The sequence below is a fragment of the Lactuca sativa genome, chromosome 3 (assembly GCF_002870075.4).
Source record: "Lactuca sativa cultivar Salinas chromosome 3, Lsat_Salinas_v11, whole genome shotgun sequence".
Classification (NCBI taxonomy): Eukaryota; Viridiplantae; Streptophyta; class Magnoliopsida; order Asterales; family Asteraceae; genus Lactuca; species Lactuca sativa.
This window is the reverse complement of record NC_056625.2, coordinates 99,291,395-99,310,921: the sequence shown is the minus strand read 5'-3', so window position 1 is coordinate 99,310,921 and position 19,527 is coordinate 99,291,395. Positions and strand designations below refer to the sequence as shown.

At 35.3% G+C, this 19,527-nt stretch overlaps 1 protein-coding gene across 3 annotated transcripts; it reads left to right on the top strand.

The window, feature by feature from the left end:
- The first annotated feature begins 2,321 nt into the window (after positions 1-2,321).
- Positions 2,322-5,157, top strand: LOC111918857 (WUSCHEL-related homeobox 8). Of its 3 annotated transcripts, none has more exons than XM_023914470.3 (3): positions 2,322-2,642; positions 4,182-4,709; positions 4,878-5,157. In XM_023914470.3, the coding sequence occupies exons 1-3, from the start codon at positions 2,477-2,479 to the stop codon at positions 4,997-4,999; spliced, it is 816 nt and encodes a 271-aa protein (XP_023770238.1). In that variant the 5' UTR covers positions 2,322-2,476; the 3' UTR covers positions 5,000-5,157. The 3 variants fall into 3 exon arrangements, with proteins under 3 accessions (XP_023770238.1, XP_023770237.1, XP_023770239.1); XM_023914469.3 differs by having other exon boundaries at positions 4,875-5,157; XM_023914471.3 differs by having other exon boundaries at positions 2,323-2,642; positions 4,899-5,157.
- Positions 5,158-19,527: the final 14,370 nt, after the last annotated feature.

Sequence of the window (19,527 nt, the reverse complement as noted above, 5' to 3'; positions counted from 1 at the left end):
AATCAATATGTTTTCTGGTGTTGCTAACTTCAAAACTCTCAATAAAATTCACTTCAATAATTTCATAAGATCCGCCAATTGAGAAGTCATACTTCCTCCTTCATGATAAGGACAATGTCAAGAAAAAAGTCCACCTCCCGCCCACCCACTTATCTGCAACACAACAATCTTTATTCAAATCCAAGACATAAATCCTAAGAAGCATGTAAAATTAAGATATATACCATTCTAATGGAAAAAGTGATAGAAAACAAAAAAATAATCAGAAACCAATCAAACCACATAATGTAATCATGAATTCTAGTATTCTACTTTTGTTTGTGTTGATAACAATAATTTGTAAAATAGACATGATAATTATAAATGAACAAAAGAGGGACCCAACAAACCGATTAGAATTAGCCTCATATCAATATACGTATACCAATGGTTGTAAGTAAAATGTCATTTTTAATATAGAAACTACTAAAATATTGCCTTTATGTCATAGTGACATGATGAGAGTTTATAAATACAAGATCATACATTTATAATATCCCATAAATAACACCAACCGATTTTAGAATCTAGTTAGGAAATTGGTTAGAGCAAAAAATATCATAAGTAAAAGATTTTATTTATATGATAGATATTTTTAGACAAAATTACAAAAATGGTCCTTGTGATTCTCTGAAAATTCCAACATAGGTCCTTTTCAACAATTTTTTGCACCATAGGTCCTTTTCGAGCCAAAAGATTCTACCAGCGGTCTTTTAGCCTGACGAGGTTAATTTTCCTTCGTCATTTCTTGAAACATGCCCTCCACATGAGTGAAAAATTGTTATTTCCTTACGCACTTTTGCCTGACGATCAATTAATAATGTACTAAAGTCATTACCTTTGTCCCCTAAGAACCACTTCATCTTCTTCATTTTCAACCAACTAGACATTAACACAAACGATCATCATCCACTACAACTCGTTTGGTTAGAGGAGTATTGCATTCATAGTGGTCTTTATTATTTGGACTTTACGGCCAAGCTGCAAAAAAAAAAATAATAATAATAATAATAAAAAAATAAAAAAATAAAAAAAAAATAAAAAAACTGATTTTCATAAAGAGTATGGTGAGTAAAAGGTGAAATAATAGACATGGATGTCTACCGACTAACATATGTCACTTCTTTTGAAGGGGGTTAGATAATTTTCACATTCAAGGTCCACCACAATGGGATTTTGATGAAGAGTCCTGGAAAACATTACATAGATGGGAAGGTAGATTACACCGACTATGTGGAGATGAATTTATTCTCAATACACGAACTTAAGACATGCTTCAAGATGTTGGATACAAAGATGGGTTCCTATATACAACCACTTCCTTATTCCTAGTATGGAGCTTGACTTTATATTAGTACATCTTGGCAACGACAATGATGTATATGAGTTAAATAAGTATGTGTCTCGTAAGGAAATACACCTTTACACTAAACATGGTTTCACTTGATAGCAAACATACTTTAGATTCCCTTATAAAGTAGTAATTAAACAAATTAAGGATGACCATGTTTAACCAACATTGAATACGATAAGAGTTTCTAGAAGAGAAACATGGTCTTATAGTAGAGATTAGAACTTAATAACCAGGATTTGTCCATTGTCCCCTATGGACATGTTGAAGGGAAATCCCAACCAACACAGTCCCGATCAATACAACATATAAACAATGAAGGCATAACTTTCCTTGATGCATCTGAGGTACCATTTAGAGGACATAATATAGAGGAAAGTGCACATACCAAAGAATAGGCTTTATAGAGGATCCTATTGGTAGAGGAGTTGGAGGAACTTGATCTATTTGATGGGCTTGATTTTGGATACACAAAATGTAGGGCAGTCAAGTGTACCATCTGAATATGTTGGTGAATCTAGTTGGCAACTGAACATTGTACAAAGAAGAGAGGGAAAACAGGAAATGACAATTTTCCCTCACGTTAAGGGTTCGTTTTAAGAATTGACGGATGAAAATTAACCTTGTCAGTGAAAAGGACCGCTAGTAGAATCTTTTGACTCAAAAAGGACCTCTGGTAGAGAAAACGTTGTTAAGGACATACACTGCAATTTTCTAATGAGCACAAGGACCATTTATGTAATTTTGTCTATTTTTTATTTAGACCGTATAATCTGTTAAGAGGCGAAGAAAAAACAAAGTAACAAAGGTAAATAAAGGAAAGAAATAGTTGATTACGCTAAAATACGCACATGCCCCCACATCACCAAGGTCAGGGCCAATATACGTCTTTGTCTTTATTGTCCGCCATTTTCTTTTTCTTCACTTTTCCTCCATACTTTAATCTTCAACTTCTACTCCACTGCTGCTGACTCTCTCTGTTCCTATCACTTGAATTTCTAGAGAGAGAGAGACCAAAATTGAATTGGGTAATGGTGAAATCTGAGAATTGAAATAGGGCAAAAACAACACAACAACACAGGAATCATGGAACAAGATGAAGGGAACAATACTAATGGAGGAGGGATGTTTGTCAAAGTAATGACCGATGAACAGATGGAAGTTCTTCGCAAACAAATCGCGATTTATGCTACTATTTGCGAACAGCTTGTTGATTTGCACAAATCGCTTACTTCCCATCACGATCTCTCAGGTTTGTCTCTGTTTCCGTGTTCTAAAAGAGTTGATTCTTTATTTATTTTGATTATTTTACGTGATTACTCCTCTTTAATTTTCATGGAAAGGATTCAGGATTTTGATTATTATTTGAAACTTTTTACGAGGCAAATTAGATCGTCTATAATTTTCGTTGCAACACTTCATTCCTTGTTACCTACTAGCTTGAATTATGATGGAGTGATATTTACTTCATAATTTTTACAATTGATGCTTTGATTTTGGTGGGTTTTCGTGAAAATGTAATGGGTATTTCAGTATCTGTTTGATTGCTTTAATTTCTTAACTTGGGTACTCTGATTCTTCCTAAATCTTCTCCCATTTGTGCTTTGTTCTTTCTGCTTACGTATGAATCTAGAAAATGTAATTTTGATTTGTAGTTTATTTTGATTCTTTGAATTTTCCACAGGGCATTCTGTTTATTTTCTTCTATTGGCTGCTTAGTTGTTTATATATATTTTTTGCTTATATGGAAAACATTAAGACATTGTATCTGACCCCTTTGAACTTCTGGCAATTGAAGTGTTCTTGTTTTTTTGGGGGTTATTCTGCAGTTTTTAAATATTGTTCATATATAAATCATGAAAGTCATGGCATCATAAGCAAAATTCGCATTATGATAATCCCTAGGCAAAAAAGCTAAAGCGTATTAGAATGATGAACATATCTAACTTTTTAAAATGAAAACAAAGTAATGTATTTGACACCTATATATATGTGAAATATGTATATTTCCTAATTCTGTTTTTTCTTTAGATGTGTGGATACTGGTTAAATGCTAGAAACAATATTGTACTTTCGTTGATTTGTTTTACTACTACAATATTTTATTTTTATTTTTCCTGATACAACATTGTATTTTGAAATATATATACCAATCGAGAATTAGCATATTTTCAGTCAGTTTAATTAATCGAGTCAGCCCATTCAATTTGATTAAATAAATAAAAGATTTGTCACCATTTTTAAGAGGATTTCTTAAATGTCATCTGCAAAATCCTCATATGGGAAATCATCTGAACAATGGTGAAAATTTCATTTTTTTTTTTTTGTCATTTTCACATATCAAAACTACAATATTAAGCTTTTGTTTGTTGTGGGAATGATGTTTGATGGTTTTTCACACAAAAAAAATGTTTTTTTTTATTTGCGCAGATAAAACATAGATTTTCCCAAATCACATTTGCTAAAAAAAATAGATTTTTATTTAAAATCAAGTTTTGCGAACCACCATTGTGGGCATTTGCGAAAATAGGTCGGATCATCTGCAATTAAGTTGTACCTATGTTTTTTTAAATCAATTATTTGAGTTTCTAACTAGGTTTAAAGTTTTTTCTTTTATGTTATGTGCAATTTTAAATTTGTTTGCATCAAGTCCAAATTGTTTATCTAACATAGATTGGATTAGGGAAAAAATTGGCTTAACTCGATGATAAAAATATATGGCTATTTCTTGCATTTAATTCGGCATATTAAATATTAAAACAGAATCCTACAATACACACAAACATTGCAGGAGTTAGACTTGGGAACTTATACAACGATCCACTAGTGACATCCGGTGGCCACAAATTCTCCGGCAGACAGCGGTGGACACCAACACCGGTGCAACTTCAGATCCTGGAACGTCTATTTGAGCAAGGAAACGGAACCCCAAGCAAACAGAAAATCAAAGAAATCACATCCGAATTATCGCAACATGGACAGATCTCTGAAACAAATGTCTATAATTGGTTTCAAAACAGACGAGCTCGATCAAAGAGGAAGCAACAGGTCTCGTCTGCACCTAACAATAACAATGGCGAATCTGAAGTGGAAACGGAAGTCGAATCGCCTAAACCACAGCAGCAGCAGCAGCAGCATTCGGCGTCAACGGCGGATGATAACATGAACATGTGCTTTCAGAATAATCCAAATGTGAGTAGCTCTGTGGATCAACGATCGAAGAAAGTGGAGCCTGTTTTTCCTTCTGATGCCACCTCAAAAGCTGCTGCGAATCATGTGGGACAGATGTCGTATTATGGAACCATGTTAGCTAATCCAAGTAAGAATTCGTTTTTCCATTTTTTATCATTTATTTTTTATTAATAATTTATTGAGCTACAAATACATTATTAGGTATTTAGGTATGTGTAAAATATGAAATGGAAGGTAATAAGAATAACTAGTTATAGTTTATATGATACGATGAAATGTACAACATTTTTAGCAGATGGTACATGCGTTAATGCAGGAATGGACCGAATAATTGGAAAGATGGAAGTTCCAGTTCCAGGGAACTACCAATCATATATGCAAGCCCATACCCAAGGTGATGAGTACAACATGAATTGAAACGTAGTAGTAGTAGTAATAGATTTCATATCCATTAATTCAAAAGTATAGATGCTGCAATTGCTGTTTTTTTTTTTTTTTTTCACAAATGGATTATGAATTTCTTTTTAATTGTTTCTTCTACTTGACGGATGATATAATATATTATTTATATAGTACGTCTTTTTTTTCTTGTTTACTATGGTTTTTTGATTAAAAAAAAAAGCAAATCATTTCATTGTAAGTATCATGTTTGTGTACCAAAGGGCTTCTTTTAACAATGATAATTGCTTTGTACTTACATTGTTCTAATTGATAGGTTTTTCAAAGTACAATACGATAATAGGAAATAATGAAAACAAGATGCTATTTCTTGTATTTAGCTGTTATCTTCCAAGGGTATAAATTGTTGTTGAGGGGATATTTTCGGTGTTTTATTAGGGAATTGGGTCTATTGGATTACGAGAAAGTCCAACAAGATGACTCACTAGCGTGCGCTTTTGAATTATTATATGGTAATATACTAATATATCAGAAATTTCCAAAGAAGGAAAATATAAACAATACATAAGATGAATACAAGAAAAACGCAAATGTTTTCTTTATTTATAAAATTACAATATTTAGTTTGATATATAGAGTTTAATAATATGTTGCTAGCACTCCAAATACAAAATAAATAAATAAATGAAAAATAAAATTGCTAACCGTATATGAGTTCATGGCTATTTATAGGAGTGTTCGTTTGGATAGATCAGTTCAATCCGATCCAATCAAGTGAATCCAAATGTATTTCGGTTTTCAAAACATGGATCTGAACAATCCAAACTAAATTCAAATCCGATCCGAACCAACCAAATTGCAATTCGGTTGGATCGGTTTTTACGATTTTGTTTTCAAGAGGCGTAACATTTAAAACTTATAAAACTTGAATGTTAGACGACTTTAAACAAAAATAAATTGTTTAGTTGTGAATTAAAATTTATGAACAACCGTTAAGAAAAATGTGTTATTATTTAATATTCTATAGATAAAAACATTTGAGAAGTACATATTTAGGTTTTTTATTGGGTAATACATACAAATCTATTTAAAAAAACAATTTACACTTAAAAAATAATTAAAAGAAGTATATTAAAAATAAACAATGTATATAAATAAACAAATGATAAATAGTTATTCGGTTTTTTGGATTATTCGGTTTTTATTTTATAAACCAAAACCAATCTGAAATCCAAAGTAATAATTCGGTTTTGCTAAAAACTAATTCAAAAATTCTAGTCCAATCCAAATTGTCTAATTGGACAATTCGGTTTTATCCGAATAATAAACAGCCCTAACTATTTACCCTAAATAAGAATGGTTGGTTAGGCGGTGGTGGATCAAGCAATACCTCACGATTGAGCATTTTATGAACAAGCAATGAGCACCTGGCTGATGGCTTATAGATATATCAAGTCAAGAAATGAAACATGATTTAACTGCGAGAGTCATTTCTTTATAGTTGCACATGGTATATATGTTTGGACAATTTTAATCAAATTAGTGTTATATGTGTGTAGATGCTACAAAAAAGATATGAAATGTTACATTTTGAATGCTCGAAAATAATATCTCATTTCTGAAACTAAAAAATTTTGAGGCAACGATTTTTGAAACAATGATTTTGTTGGATTAGTGTCTAAGTCAATAACTATTTTGGTATGTACTTGACCCGATGGTGCATGGTCCTTTTGGGTTGCCTTCACCAAAGCAACTTGATAGGATGAATTATAGAGAGAAAGGATTAAATATGATTTATTAATATATTATGAAATAATATATTAAAGGAGAAATCATATTGTTTAATTAATATTAGTCAATAATTAATTGATAATTAGTTTTGTGACTAAAATAGATTTATTAAACTTAAGGGACTGGAATTGTAATTATAAGATAATTGCAATTTGGGCCATGGATTGTCTTGAATCAAGGGGTGGACGAATTCTAATGGGAAACCCATAAGGAAATCGTCCAAGGGCTTGATTAAATGAGTCCATGGGTTGCTTAGGGCTTAAGCAACCAAATTAGGGTTTCCTTGTTAGATAACCCTAATTGCCTCACTATATATAGATCCCTTAAGGACCAAAAACGTGGCTAAGCTTCTTGCTAGGGTTTCACACGTTTTTGGGCAGCCTCCATCCACTCTCCTCTTCATCCTCTTGCTTATGGTGTTTGTGAACCATTAGAGGAGTGACACTTGTGACTCTAAGCCTTCCAAAGTCAATTCAAGGAGGAATTGGGATTGTTATTGCTACATAACAATCAAGGTAATATCATAAACCTAATTATATGTTAATATCGATTTCCATATGCTAGAATTAGGGTTTATAGTCTTGGATTCAAAACATGTACAATAGAGAAACCTAGATCCAAGCATTAGGGTTTGTATGAGCACATAGGATGTCTTATGACCAAAACTCATCAGTGGTATCAGAGACTAGACTGGTTTCAATTGTATTGATGCATTATATATATCTGAAAAATTCGATTTTTGGTGTTCTGGAGGCTGGACTCGTCGAGTCCATAGCTGAACTCGCCGAGTCCATGCAGACTCGACGAGTCCAAGCCTGACTCGACGAGTCAACTCGTCAGATGGGGATATTTTCGCGATTTCTTGCTGTTTTTGATTATGGATAGTTACCTTATCATGTTAGATCAATATAAATCCGATTTTATGATATATTTGACTATATTCTTGATCTAATTGAAGATATTTATCAATTAATAAGATAATTGTTTCTTTATGTGATAATTGTTAAATTATTTTGACTTAATTGGTAAATTGTTTTGCAAAAAATCATTAAATAAATCAAATATGGATAATTATGTAATTAAATGTTAATTTAGATTATTTGTTATTTGATCCTTGTGCTTTGAAAAGTTTCATATTTTCCCCTTTAGGTTTTATAGTTTAAATTTGAACCCAAAAGTTTTGTTGTTTTTGAAATTTAAATAGTTAAAACCCTAATGTTTTGAAAAAGGTTTCAAAACTTGCCCTCAAGTTTTGGAATTTTGATTAAATGGTTTAATTTTGATGTATATTTAAATTCTAAACCCTAATGTGTTGAAATGTTTCAAAACTTGCCCTCAAGTTTTGGAATTTAAAAGTTGATTAAAAGTTTAATTAGGAATGTTAAATTCTAAAACTCTAGTATTGTTTTGAAAAAGTTCAAATCACACCCTTATGGTTTTATTAATTAATTAAGGTGTATAATTAAAAGATGTTTAATAAATCCATAAAAGTTTAGGTTTACAGTTTAATTGAATTAAAAGTATAATTGTTAAATTAGACCTCCTAGTATTTTGAAAGTATAAAATACAACCTATACTATATATAACATTAAAAGTCTAACATTATATATATGTATGAGTAAAACTCAGCCTTACCGTTAGTAGGCCTCATTCACGAAGCTGGTCTATAAGGGGTGTTTAAGGAAATTGCCTATAAAATGGCGATTGAATGGGTATCCACTCTTACCCACCGCACTCTTGACTAGTGGAGGGTCGTTAGCCGAACGGGTAGGATAGGACGAAACCTTTCATTATAAGTATAATAAAGTACAAAAGTAACTAAATGTTTTAAAAAATTCCCAATCTTAGTTACTTAGGCAAAAGTGAATTGATGCAATTCCATGAAATTACACTTTGTGCCCTTACGAAGATGTTAGTGGAGCGTGTGTGGTTAACCGGCACACTAAATGGTTCTAAGCAAAGGTAGCAAAGGGTGACTCAATGTTTGTCATAGTTCGGTGGAGCGTGTGTGGTTTACCGGCACATCGAATAGGTGACTGTAACATGTGAGGGCACCATGTAAGTTTGCATGGTTACTCACACCCGCTTTGTGATCCTCGGCATCCCAGTCACAAACAAAAGGGGCATATAAAGATTTAAACATGCCATTGAAAGCTCAATGAATCTCAAAGGATCTAGGAGTTTTCATAGATTTAAAACTTAAAATTTCTTTTTCGTTTTTCATGGTGGAAATTAGTGAATCGTCATTCACTTACCTTCAAATATTCTGCAATTAGGGTTACGGCATCCCTCTCCCGAGTTGTAGAATATTGTGTTGGGTCCTAGCCTTAGTATCTCATTTGGGTGATTTGCTAAGGACTCATTCAATCGACTAACTTGAATTCGTTTTCTCCCGTTTTGTAGATGTCAAAGTTTGACAACTATGGTCTTCCCAAATCCCGTGAAACAAGCTTTCCACATGAAGATGATATTCCACGATTCGATCGAGGAACAAGAGATCATACTTCACTTCCTCCTCCTCCTCAAATTATTCTCCCTAACCCACAAGTTCAAAGGCTTGAAAAGTTCAAGATCACTCAAGCCCTTTTGGCAAGTAAACATAAAGAAGGAAAGCCGGTGTGTGCACACGTCCTAGGGATGAAGTCACACATTGATAGGTTAAGAATGTTGGGATCCGTTGTCTGTGAGGAATTGGCTGTTGATTGGGTTCTTCAGTCACTTCCTAACTCATATAGTGAGTTCATACGAGAGTACTATATGATGAACCGCGACGTGACCCTTATAGATCTCACCTATATGCTTATTGCTGCTGAATCAGCAATGGTTTGGCGCAATAGAAAAGCAAAGTTGATTGGTGAATCTGTCTTCAAGACCTCTATGGATATAGACGATGGCAACGAAAGACATGCTATGATCGAAAGGTTTGATCATAAGAGAAAGGCAATATCTGAAGTAGTTCCATGTCATGTTCCAAAAGAGTCAATTTGCTTTTATTGCCAAGAGAAGGGGCATTGGAGACGAAGCTGCCCCATTTACCTAAGAGATCTAAGAGATGGGAGAGTCGAAACGTATGGCTCTAATATAGGTAAAATCCATTGACTAACTCTTTTGAGCTTCTATTCTAGATTCTTAATACATAATGTGATAAGATTACAATTGATGTTTTGTAGGATCGAAGAAAAGAAAAGGACGCTTAAGGGAAGAAGTGAGCAGAATCTAACCGAGAAGGAATTGATTTCGATCGCATTACTTGAAGATTAGATTCTTGAGTTACTACTTAGAGTTAGAATTAGATTGCTAAGAAATATGTACTAGCATAGTTTTTCAATGAGATGCATTGTAAGGACAAATTTTTCCGCAATAAAATAAAATTTTGATTTTATACTATTTATTTATCCTTGCAATGGCGTATGTGAAAAAATTGATGTTTGAATGTTTCTATTATTAGCAATAATGGATTTGATTCTTAATTATATTATTTATGGAAAGTCTAGAATTTACCAAATAGGGAGAGTTTCTTATCGCCCAAGTTTCAATTGGACAGAAACTTGGAATCATACAACTTGGTTGCACGATGAATGAGAAATTTCATATTTGGAAATTAGACTAATTCATTGACAAAGTGTCAAGTGAAGGACTAGGAGATCGAATAGACAAAGTTGCGTGTTGATCAAGTCCAACATAAGAGTAACAAAGATATTTGTCATGATTTACTAAAGGTTTAGTAAATATGATTATACTTACAAGATTAAGTGTAATTCTGAATTGATTGGAAAAGTTTAAATCAATAGCAGAACGAATAAGAAGAATCAAGTAGGCAGAAAGATAAAAGTTTCTCCATTCTAAGAAGAAGGGAGAGTAGCTTTTATGCTTTATGATAGGTCTTAATGATTAAGAACCATATCTCAATTGATCCTCTAAATGAGTCTTAGTACAATTGTATGTCTAAGAAGAGGAATCAAGAATTGAAGAAATGGTTAAATCATAAGTCAATCATACTTCGTTCCAATAACAAGTATTAAAGTTAAGATTGTGACATCGAGTGAAAAAGTAAGGTTTATAACATTCATCAAATGTGGAAAGTTGTGATGTCTTGGATAAGACAAAGACCAACTAGGACCAATTTATGAAGTACTTTGATATGAGCTACACTAACTCTTGAATATTGATTTGTCAAGAAATGTTTTGACAAGAGAATCTTATATGTCAAGGAGTCAGTGAGAGCCTTAATGGTCTTGAAAGGTTTCAAGAACAAATCAAATAAACCTTATCGATCATCACTAGCACACGAGTTGAGGTTTAAAACCTATCGTGATGACATTATTTTGTTTCCGTGTCAATCCAATCGAGTTAATTATGCATGTGAGTTCTATGAGTTCTCATTTTGAACGCATAAAAGGCAAAGCACCTTAATCAATGAAAAGTACATTGATAGGAAAAGGTGAGCTGCTTAACTACTTGGAAGACGTGGTGGGCAGCTGTGCTACCATAAGGCAAGAAATCAAGATTAAGAAAGTTCGGTCCATATGAGTTTGAATTTGTCGTAAACTTTGGTTTTAACAAAATTCACATGGATAGGAACACATACACCGCTCAAATCTAAGTGTCATAAGATTCCTCCTTCATGAAAATGATTGTGAGGAAATGCTTTCACTAAGAAAGATTTTAAGAAGATAGTGATTGTAAAATTGCATTCTCAAATTCGATTATGGTTACGGTATCCCTTTCCATGATTTGAATTTTGAGGTTTGACAATTAGTCTTAATTGTTTAGACACACATATGAACTATCTAAGGCAAAGGTGTATAAGTTCAAGAAGCCTTGATAAAAGATTATCAAAGCACTAAGTATTAGAAACATGAACTTAAGAAATTCAATAAGCATTGTTTTTCTGAAAGTTAAGATGAATACATGTCGAAGCTAGTGGGAGCATAAGTGTTATGTTTTATAATAATCATCATGATAGTGGGAGCATAAATGTTATGATTGTATGATTATTAAGGAAAGTATTACAAGGTTAGCAATATTAATTATAGAAAACAAGAGTCATACTTTGCAAAGTTGTAAGAGTTGAAAGGTTGTTTTGCTATAATTAAGGGAGAGAATATTATGCTTCATTTCAAATCTAAAGGCTTAGGTTGTGGAATGTTAATAGATTTAGTCAAAGGTATGTAGTGTGTTCTTAAACTTTCGATTATGATTACGGCATTCCTCTTCACAATTCGAATTTTGAGAACATAGCAAATAAAACATTATGCGTCGTGTCCCATACGCTTCGGGTATAGGATCGATTGCAAATGCTTTAATGTTTGACCATTCTAAAATTTTCCAAATGTCTAGCGCATTTAGAGGGAAAAAGGACTAGAATCGGTCTTGACTAAAAATAATTAAACAACTATCAAAGGACAATCCAAAGTTCAACGAGGATTGGTCGCTTGTGAGTAGTTGGAAGTATAGTATTGGAAAATATGGAAATGTTTCCGTATTGGATGGACCATATCGACATTATTATGAATAGACAAGATTATATTAAGAATAAGTTGTCATATGGAAAATATGGAAACGTGTCCACATTGGGAATTGAATATTGAAAATCTATGTCTAGATTAGAAACTTCTATGCAAAAGGATGTTCAAAGGAATGTACTTTGAGTGAGAGACATCACGTCTATGGAATTGTCTTGTAACAATCTCCGATAGAGGACTTTGTAATATCATTGGCAATAGTCTTTGTGACTTTGGTGTAATGACATTACGAAAGGATAGTTGCATAGAATGTTAGAATCTAGCATATTCTATAAGTAGCAAGAATTTGATATTCTTTAACTTATGAAAAACGGATTTGGAGTTGTGAAATGAGAATGATTGGAAATGTGTTCAATTTGGTCTATTTCACAAAGTAAGAACCATAGGTTAACATTGTGTGCATGCTAAGAGCATGGGACAAGTGTAATAATTCAAGTAAGAAGTTGATTAACCGAAACGACAAATAATGAGTAATCGATATGGTGATAAATAAAAGGTGTTTTATTTATGCTCAAAGGGTTAAGGCCATATGGGATTAGTATTATTCTTGTGTTTCACATTTGCATGTTTTGACTTCCAGAATAATTGAGTTTATTAAGAATAATCAAATTATTCAAACGGGCCACAGTCGTTCATATGTTGGAAGTAGATATGAATGAAGACTGTCGTGAATTGGTGTGTGGATTGTCTAAAGAGCATTAGACATAAGCAATTGTTTGCTGCAACGTTCATGAGTGCTTATGAATGTGATTTGAGCATTGGATTAAGCCCACGATCACTTGGATCACTCCATGAATTGTATCACGAGTGATTGGTGAGACGATAACATCTTATATTCTTGAAACCGAGATGTGTGAGTTGTATCTTGCAAATCGGTTGCACATTGATAATATGTAAACGCACTAGTAACTTGGTGTTATAAAACATATTATTGTGTGTGATTCGGTGAGTGAGTGCAAGCAAGCATTGTATCAAAGTTTATCCGTTCCTTTTATCCAAAGTAGGATAAAAGCGATATCTTTGGGCCCCTCGATGATTTAGTGATGACAAACGTAAATGCTCGGCCGGGCTAGGGCTAATTTGATTTGTTCAATTCGTCAGTCATCATAAATCGGAATCGAGATATAGTACAAAGAGAATGATTTGAAATCATATCTCATATGATATCTAGAATGGAGGAATATATGACCCCTTATCTAAGGACACGTGTATCTGATAGGATCAGAGTTGACAGCGGCTTTGGAAAGCTACGATTGTAGATCAGGATCTGAAGTCATACGCATAATAGTTATTAGACTTATCCAAGTGGGAGACTGTTGGATTAGTGTCTAAGTCCATAACTATTTTGGTATGTACTTGACCCGATGGTGCATGGTCCTTTTGGGTTGCCTTCACCAAAGCAACTTGATAGGATGAATTATGGAGAGAAAGGATTAAATATGATTTATTAATATATTATGAGAATAATATATTAAAGGAGAAATCATATTGTTTAATTAATATTAGTCAATAATTAATTGGTAATTAGTTTTGTGACTAAAAGAGATTAATTAAACTTAAGGGACTGGAATTGTAATTATAAGATAATTGCAATTTGGGCCATGGATTGTCTTGAATCAAGGGGTGGACGAATTCTAATGGGAAACCCATAAGGAAATCGTCCAAGGGCTTGATTAAATGAGTCCATGGGTTGCTTAGGGCTTAAGCAACCAAATTAGGGTTTCCTTGTTAGATAACCCTAATTGCCTCACTATATATAGATCCCTTAAGGACCAAAAACGTGGCTAAGCTTCTTGCTAGGGTTTCACACGTTTTTGGGCAGCCTCCATCCACTCTCCTCTTCATCCTCTTGCTTATGGTGTTTGTGAACCATTAGAGGAGTGACACTTGTGACTCTAAGCCTTCCAAAGTCAATTCAAGGAGGAATTGGGATTGTTATTGCTACATAACAATCAAGGTAATATCATAAAACTAATTATATGTTAATATCGATTTCCATATGCTAGAATTAGGGTTTAGAGTCTTGGATTCAAAGCATGTACAATAGAGAAACCTAGATCCAAGCATTAGGGTTTGTATGAGCACATAGGATGTCTTATGACCAAAACCCATCAGATTTTCAAAGCAATGGTTTTCAAGAAGGATCATAGGAGTAAGGAGATCGAGAAATCAAAGATGGAAACAACAAAGGTGCAGCGTGATTGTGGTGTTTGGGGACCAACCAAGAGAAAAGAGGAAGATTCTTGGGCGCACGTCGTCAAATGAGGCCCACACACGCGTTATATCTTCGAACTGATACAGATGTGTGCGACGTACCCACTACATGAGACGCACACTCCCTAGTATCAATTTTTGACACTTTTAACCCCTGATTTGTTTCACCTATTTCTTTTACACCACAATAGACAAATTTTCGCCTAAAAAATCCACACTATTAGTATATAGAATTTGGCATATCACACAAGACAAGGAAAAGGACGATGTGATGCAAAAAAATACCCGTAAACACCATGAAACTTCAAATCAGACTAATTACTTAAAGAAATCATCTGTATATTTTTGGAGAACGGAAAAAGCCGATAAAAAGACAAGTTGCTAGAAAGTTAATTGGCTAGATACAGTCCGCCTCCATAGCAAGAATGTACCGAGAACATATTAATAAGTAAATTAGTATAACAATCATGATTAAACTAAATAAAATTAGTAAAGTCATTTAAGATTTGTGATAAATCAATCCAACTTACAAGAAGTAATCGCAATATATCTACTACTATAGGATGACACCAAGCCAACACAAGGACTAACACTAATAGACCCAACTACCATCAAGACTATAGTAAAGAAACAAATATCCAACGCCCTAGTAGCCTATGAAGTAAACCGAAATAACACCCCAAAGATCGAAGAAGGAAATGAAGAGTGGAATAACAACAAGAGCAACCAAAATGCGTACACTTACCAAAAAATCATTAACGACAAACCTAGACCCTTCTATGGAGATGAAGGGATAAATCATATAACCTACTGGATCAAGGAGATGGAATCGATCCTACAAACCCACAACTATGCCAGAAACTGTTGGGTTGAATTTAACACCTTTACATTTATGGATGTTGCTCTTAACTGGTGGAATACCAACATCAAGAACTTAGGAGTTGATGCAACCTACTTAATTCCTTGGGAAGAAATGAAAAGGATGATAGTAGCAGAATTCTACCCCATGGGAAAAGTATCAAGAATGGAACAAGGGCTCCGACATCTAACTAGAAAGGGACAAATGTGTCTGCATAATCAATACGTTTCGAGGACCTTACCACCATATGTCTGAAGCTGATAAATTTAGAGAACAAGAAGATCAAGAAATACATTGAAGGACTAACACTATCAATTCAAGGAGCGATAACCATTGCTCAACCTGACACCTACCACAAGATTAAAGAATTGGCCTTCATCCTTTATTTATCCTTCTTTCTGTTCTTTCTATCCATTGGCATGTACGTCCTAACTCATTCATTCGAGATATTATATAAGTGAACCTATTACGGAATCTAATTAGTTAAAATCAAAGTAAAAGTTCTTAGGTTAGACAGTAAGGGTAGGAGAAGGGCAATCACTCATTCTTAAAACCAGTGTTCTTAAGGCCAAAGAGTCGGTAGAAAAGGGGGGAAAGCTCTCCTAATAGAACAGACAACCCATTGAAGAGCAACGGTCGAACGAAAGAATGCAGAGAAAGTCAAGGCTAACAAGAGAAAATATGATGACAATTCAAGTAAATCCTTAGGAGAGAAACAAGTTATCAAGAAACCCCTTATTGCGATACACATACCTTATACCGGAAGTCTTCCACAATGCAGTAAGTGTCGATACCTCCATGTAGGAGAGTGTAGAGAACTAGTCAGTAAAAATTATAGTAAAAAGGGCCATATTGCTAAGTCTTGTAGAAGCCCGACTCATACCAAGAACCAAAAAAATAGGGTTCTAGTAGTCATAACAATTGTTTAAGTATGGAAAGCAATAACACTTCAAAAGAGACTACCCAGAAAAACAATGAAGAAATGCTTAAGGCAAAGTATTCAGAAGCAACATAAACTATGTAACTCCAAGAGCTACCTAGATGAGCCAGCATACTAAATTTAAAACAATAATGTACCCACAATTGGTAATAGGAATAATGATCATGTGCAAAGATCTTAATAATAATCTTCAGTGACATTCTTGGGTTTCCTATTGGTGTAAAATAGACGAACCAAAGAAAGTCTCAGGAAGATAAATCAACCAAGAAGATCATACCAATATTTCCCCCACTTGTCTCCATTCGTAGAAACCATAGTCTGACTAGTTACCCAATTATGTAATATGTACGGATCATGTATAGCAAATCCTTTCGACAATCGCCAAAGAGACAAAAGTTATATTCCATACTCAATAGAGCATATGGTACAAGGTTCTATGGCAGTAGAATGCCAACTCCACTTACTCAATATTTCTCCACAATTATGAATTATAAACTAATCCCACAAAAAGCTTAATGTAACACGATTACCCCATGATGAGTTTAATACAAAATAACATCCTATGTGTTCATGCAAACCCTAATGCTTGGATCTAGGTTTCTCTATTGTACATGTAATTCATCCAAGACTTACAAACCCCAAAATCTAGCATGCAAGATTTGAAATTTACATAAGAAAAACAGATCTAGATGATTACCTTGATTGTTGGTTGTAGATCTTGAAGCCTTGAGAACTTTAGTACCTCAAATATTGTGCCTCTAATGAATCACAAACACCAAAAGCAATTGGATGGAACAAGAGAGAGAGGGGAGAGGAAAAATTCGGCTCTAAGACTTATAGGGTTAGGTGTAGCTGAATTCTCATGCCCAGGGGGTTCTTATATAGGTGTATAAATTAGGGTTTCAGTCATTATCCTTATCTGGTTACTTAGCCACCAAGCAGCCCATAAGATAATTCTAGAATCCCATTATAGACGAATTCTTAAGGCCTTATCCTTAGAATTCGTCCACCCTATCATTTAGGGTTTACTTGCCCAAACTTGTAACTATCACATAATTACAATTCAGTCCCCCTAGTTCAATTAACTTCTTTTGATCACAAAGTTAATTCTTAATTAATTCTTATTTCTATGCCCATTCCAGTTAAGTTGGCTATGCATTTGAGTTCTACAAGTTCTCAGTTGTTTGCATAACTACTTGGAAGCTGAAAATGGGCATAACCTCTGGATCTACTAGCTTCCTCTTGAACTCCCAAGCTTCTTTCTTTTTCTCAAGCTTAACAACCACCAAAAATACACAAAACTAGCTCAAGAACACTCAAACAAGGTTATGGTTTCGAATTAGGGATTTCTGGACAAACGGAGGCGATAAGGGAGGCCACAATGGGGGTGTTAGTTCGTTTGAATAGGGTGCAAACCCTTTAAATTAGGGTTTCATCTAGACTGGCCTACTCTCCGACTCGGCGAGTAGGTTCTTCCACCCGCGTCCAATTTTTAACCTCTAATCGACGAGTTGAGGCCTCCAACTCGCCGAGTCCCAGAGTAAATGTACAAAAATTTAAATTTAAATTACGTACCAAAAACCAGGCGCTACAAATCTCCCCCACTTATTTTAGACTTCATCCTCGAAGTTTGCCACTGCGTCTGGAAAAAGCTCGGAGTAGTGCTCCCTCATCTCGTCCTCCGACTCCCAAGTCCATTCTGAGCCCTTGCGGTGCTACCGCTGCACCTTCACCAACTCTACCTCCTTGTTCCTTAGCGTCTTCGTCTTTCTATCTAGAATATCTATCGGTCGCTCGATATAGTTCGACTGTCATCCACCTGAATATCCTCAAGAGGCACCACTGCAGAGTCGTCTACCAGGCACTTTCGCAGCTGAGGGACGTGAAAAGTACTATGAATCTGACTAAACTCAGCTAGCATATCTAGCCTATATTCCACCTTGCCCACCCGGGCCACAACCGTGAAGGTTCCAATGTATCTGGGGCTCAACTTTCCCCACTTCCTGAATCGGGTGACACCTTTCCAAGGTGACACCTTCAAGAGGACCATATCCCCGACCTGGAACTCCAGGTCCGAAGGGCGCCTGTCGACATAACTTTTCTGCTGACTCTGAGCAGTCCCAAGCCTTCTACGAACCTGTTGGATCCTCTCCTTCGTCTTGATCACCACTTCGGTACTCCCCATGACCCTCTGTCCAACCTCACCCCAGCATATCGGGGTTCTGCACTTCCTCCCATATAACATCTCGAAGGGAGGATGGTAATACTCACATGGTAGGTATTATTGTAGGAAAACTCTGCCAAGGAAAGGTAGGCAGCCTAGCTACCACCAAAGTCTAATGCACATACCCATAACATATCCTCCAATGTTTGCAAGGTCCGCTCGCTCTGACCATCCGTATGTGGGTGGAAAGTAGTGCTAAAGTGCAGATGCATACCCAACTCGTCATGAAATTTCTTCGAGAATCTAGAAGTAAACTACACGTCTCTGTCAAAAATCATGGAGACTGGCACTCCGTGTTGGGCTACAACCTCTCGAATATAGATATCGGCTAGCTTCTCGACCAAAATGCTCCCTTAGATCGGTATGAAATGGGCACTCTTGGTCAACCGATCCACGATGACCCTTATGGAATCTACTCCCCTTGCGGTCCTAGGAAGCTTGGTGATGAAATCCATGGTAATATCTTCCCATTTCCACATGGGGATGTCCAACGTCTGCATCTTGCCATGAGGCCGCTGATGCTTTGCCTAGACCTTCCTGCAGGTCAGACACCTCTTTATGTACCAGGCTACATCTTGCTTCATGCAGAGCCACCAGTAATCAGGAAGAAGATCTTTGTACATCTTTGTTGCCCCAGGATGGATAGAAAACCTGGATTTATGGGCCTCATCCATCAAAATATGTCGTACTCCGCCCCAGTACGGAACCCAGGCCATCCCATGTAGGGTCAGCAGCCTGCGACACTCATAATCAAACGAGGCCACGTGGCCAATGATCCGCTCACATTTCCGACACTCCTCCTTCAAACCCTTGACCTCTTCCTCTCGGATCTGCTCCAACAATGGAGTCGCTACAGTCATCCTCAAGCATACGTCTCTAATCGGGGCTACCTTGCGACTAAGCGAATTGGCCACAACGTTGGCCTTCCCCATATGGTAGAGGATCTCACAATCATAATCCTTCACCACATCTAGCCACCGATGCTGCCTCATG

Excerpts from the sequence above, each read along its gene's own strand:
- LOC111918857 (XM_023914469.3), top strand. The coding sequence starts at position 2,477 with ATGGAACAAGATGAAGGGAACAATACTAATGGAGGAGGGATGTTTGTC. Across the intron at positions 2,643-4,181 it reads TTCCCATCACGATCTCTCAG|GAGTTAGACTTGGGAACTTA; the intron begins GTTTGTCTCTGT and ends CAAACATTGCAG. Across the intron at positions 4,710-4,874 it reads AACCATGTTAGCTAATCCAA|CAGATGGTACATGCGTTAAT; the intron begins GTAAGAATTCGT and ends CAACATTTTTAG.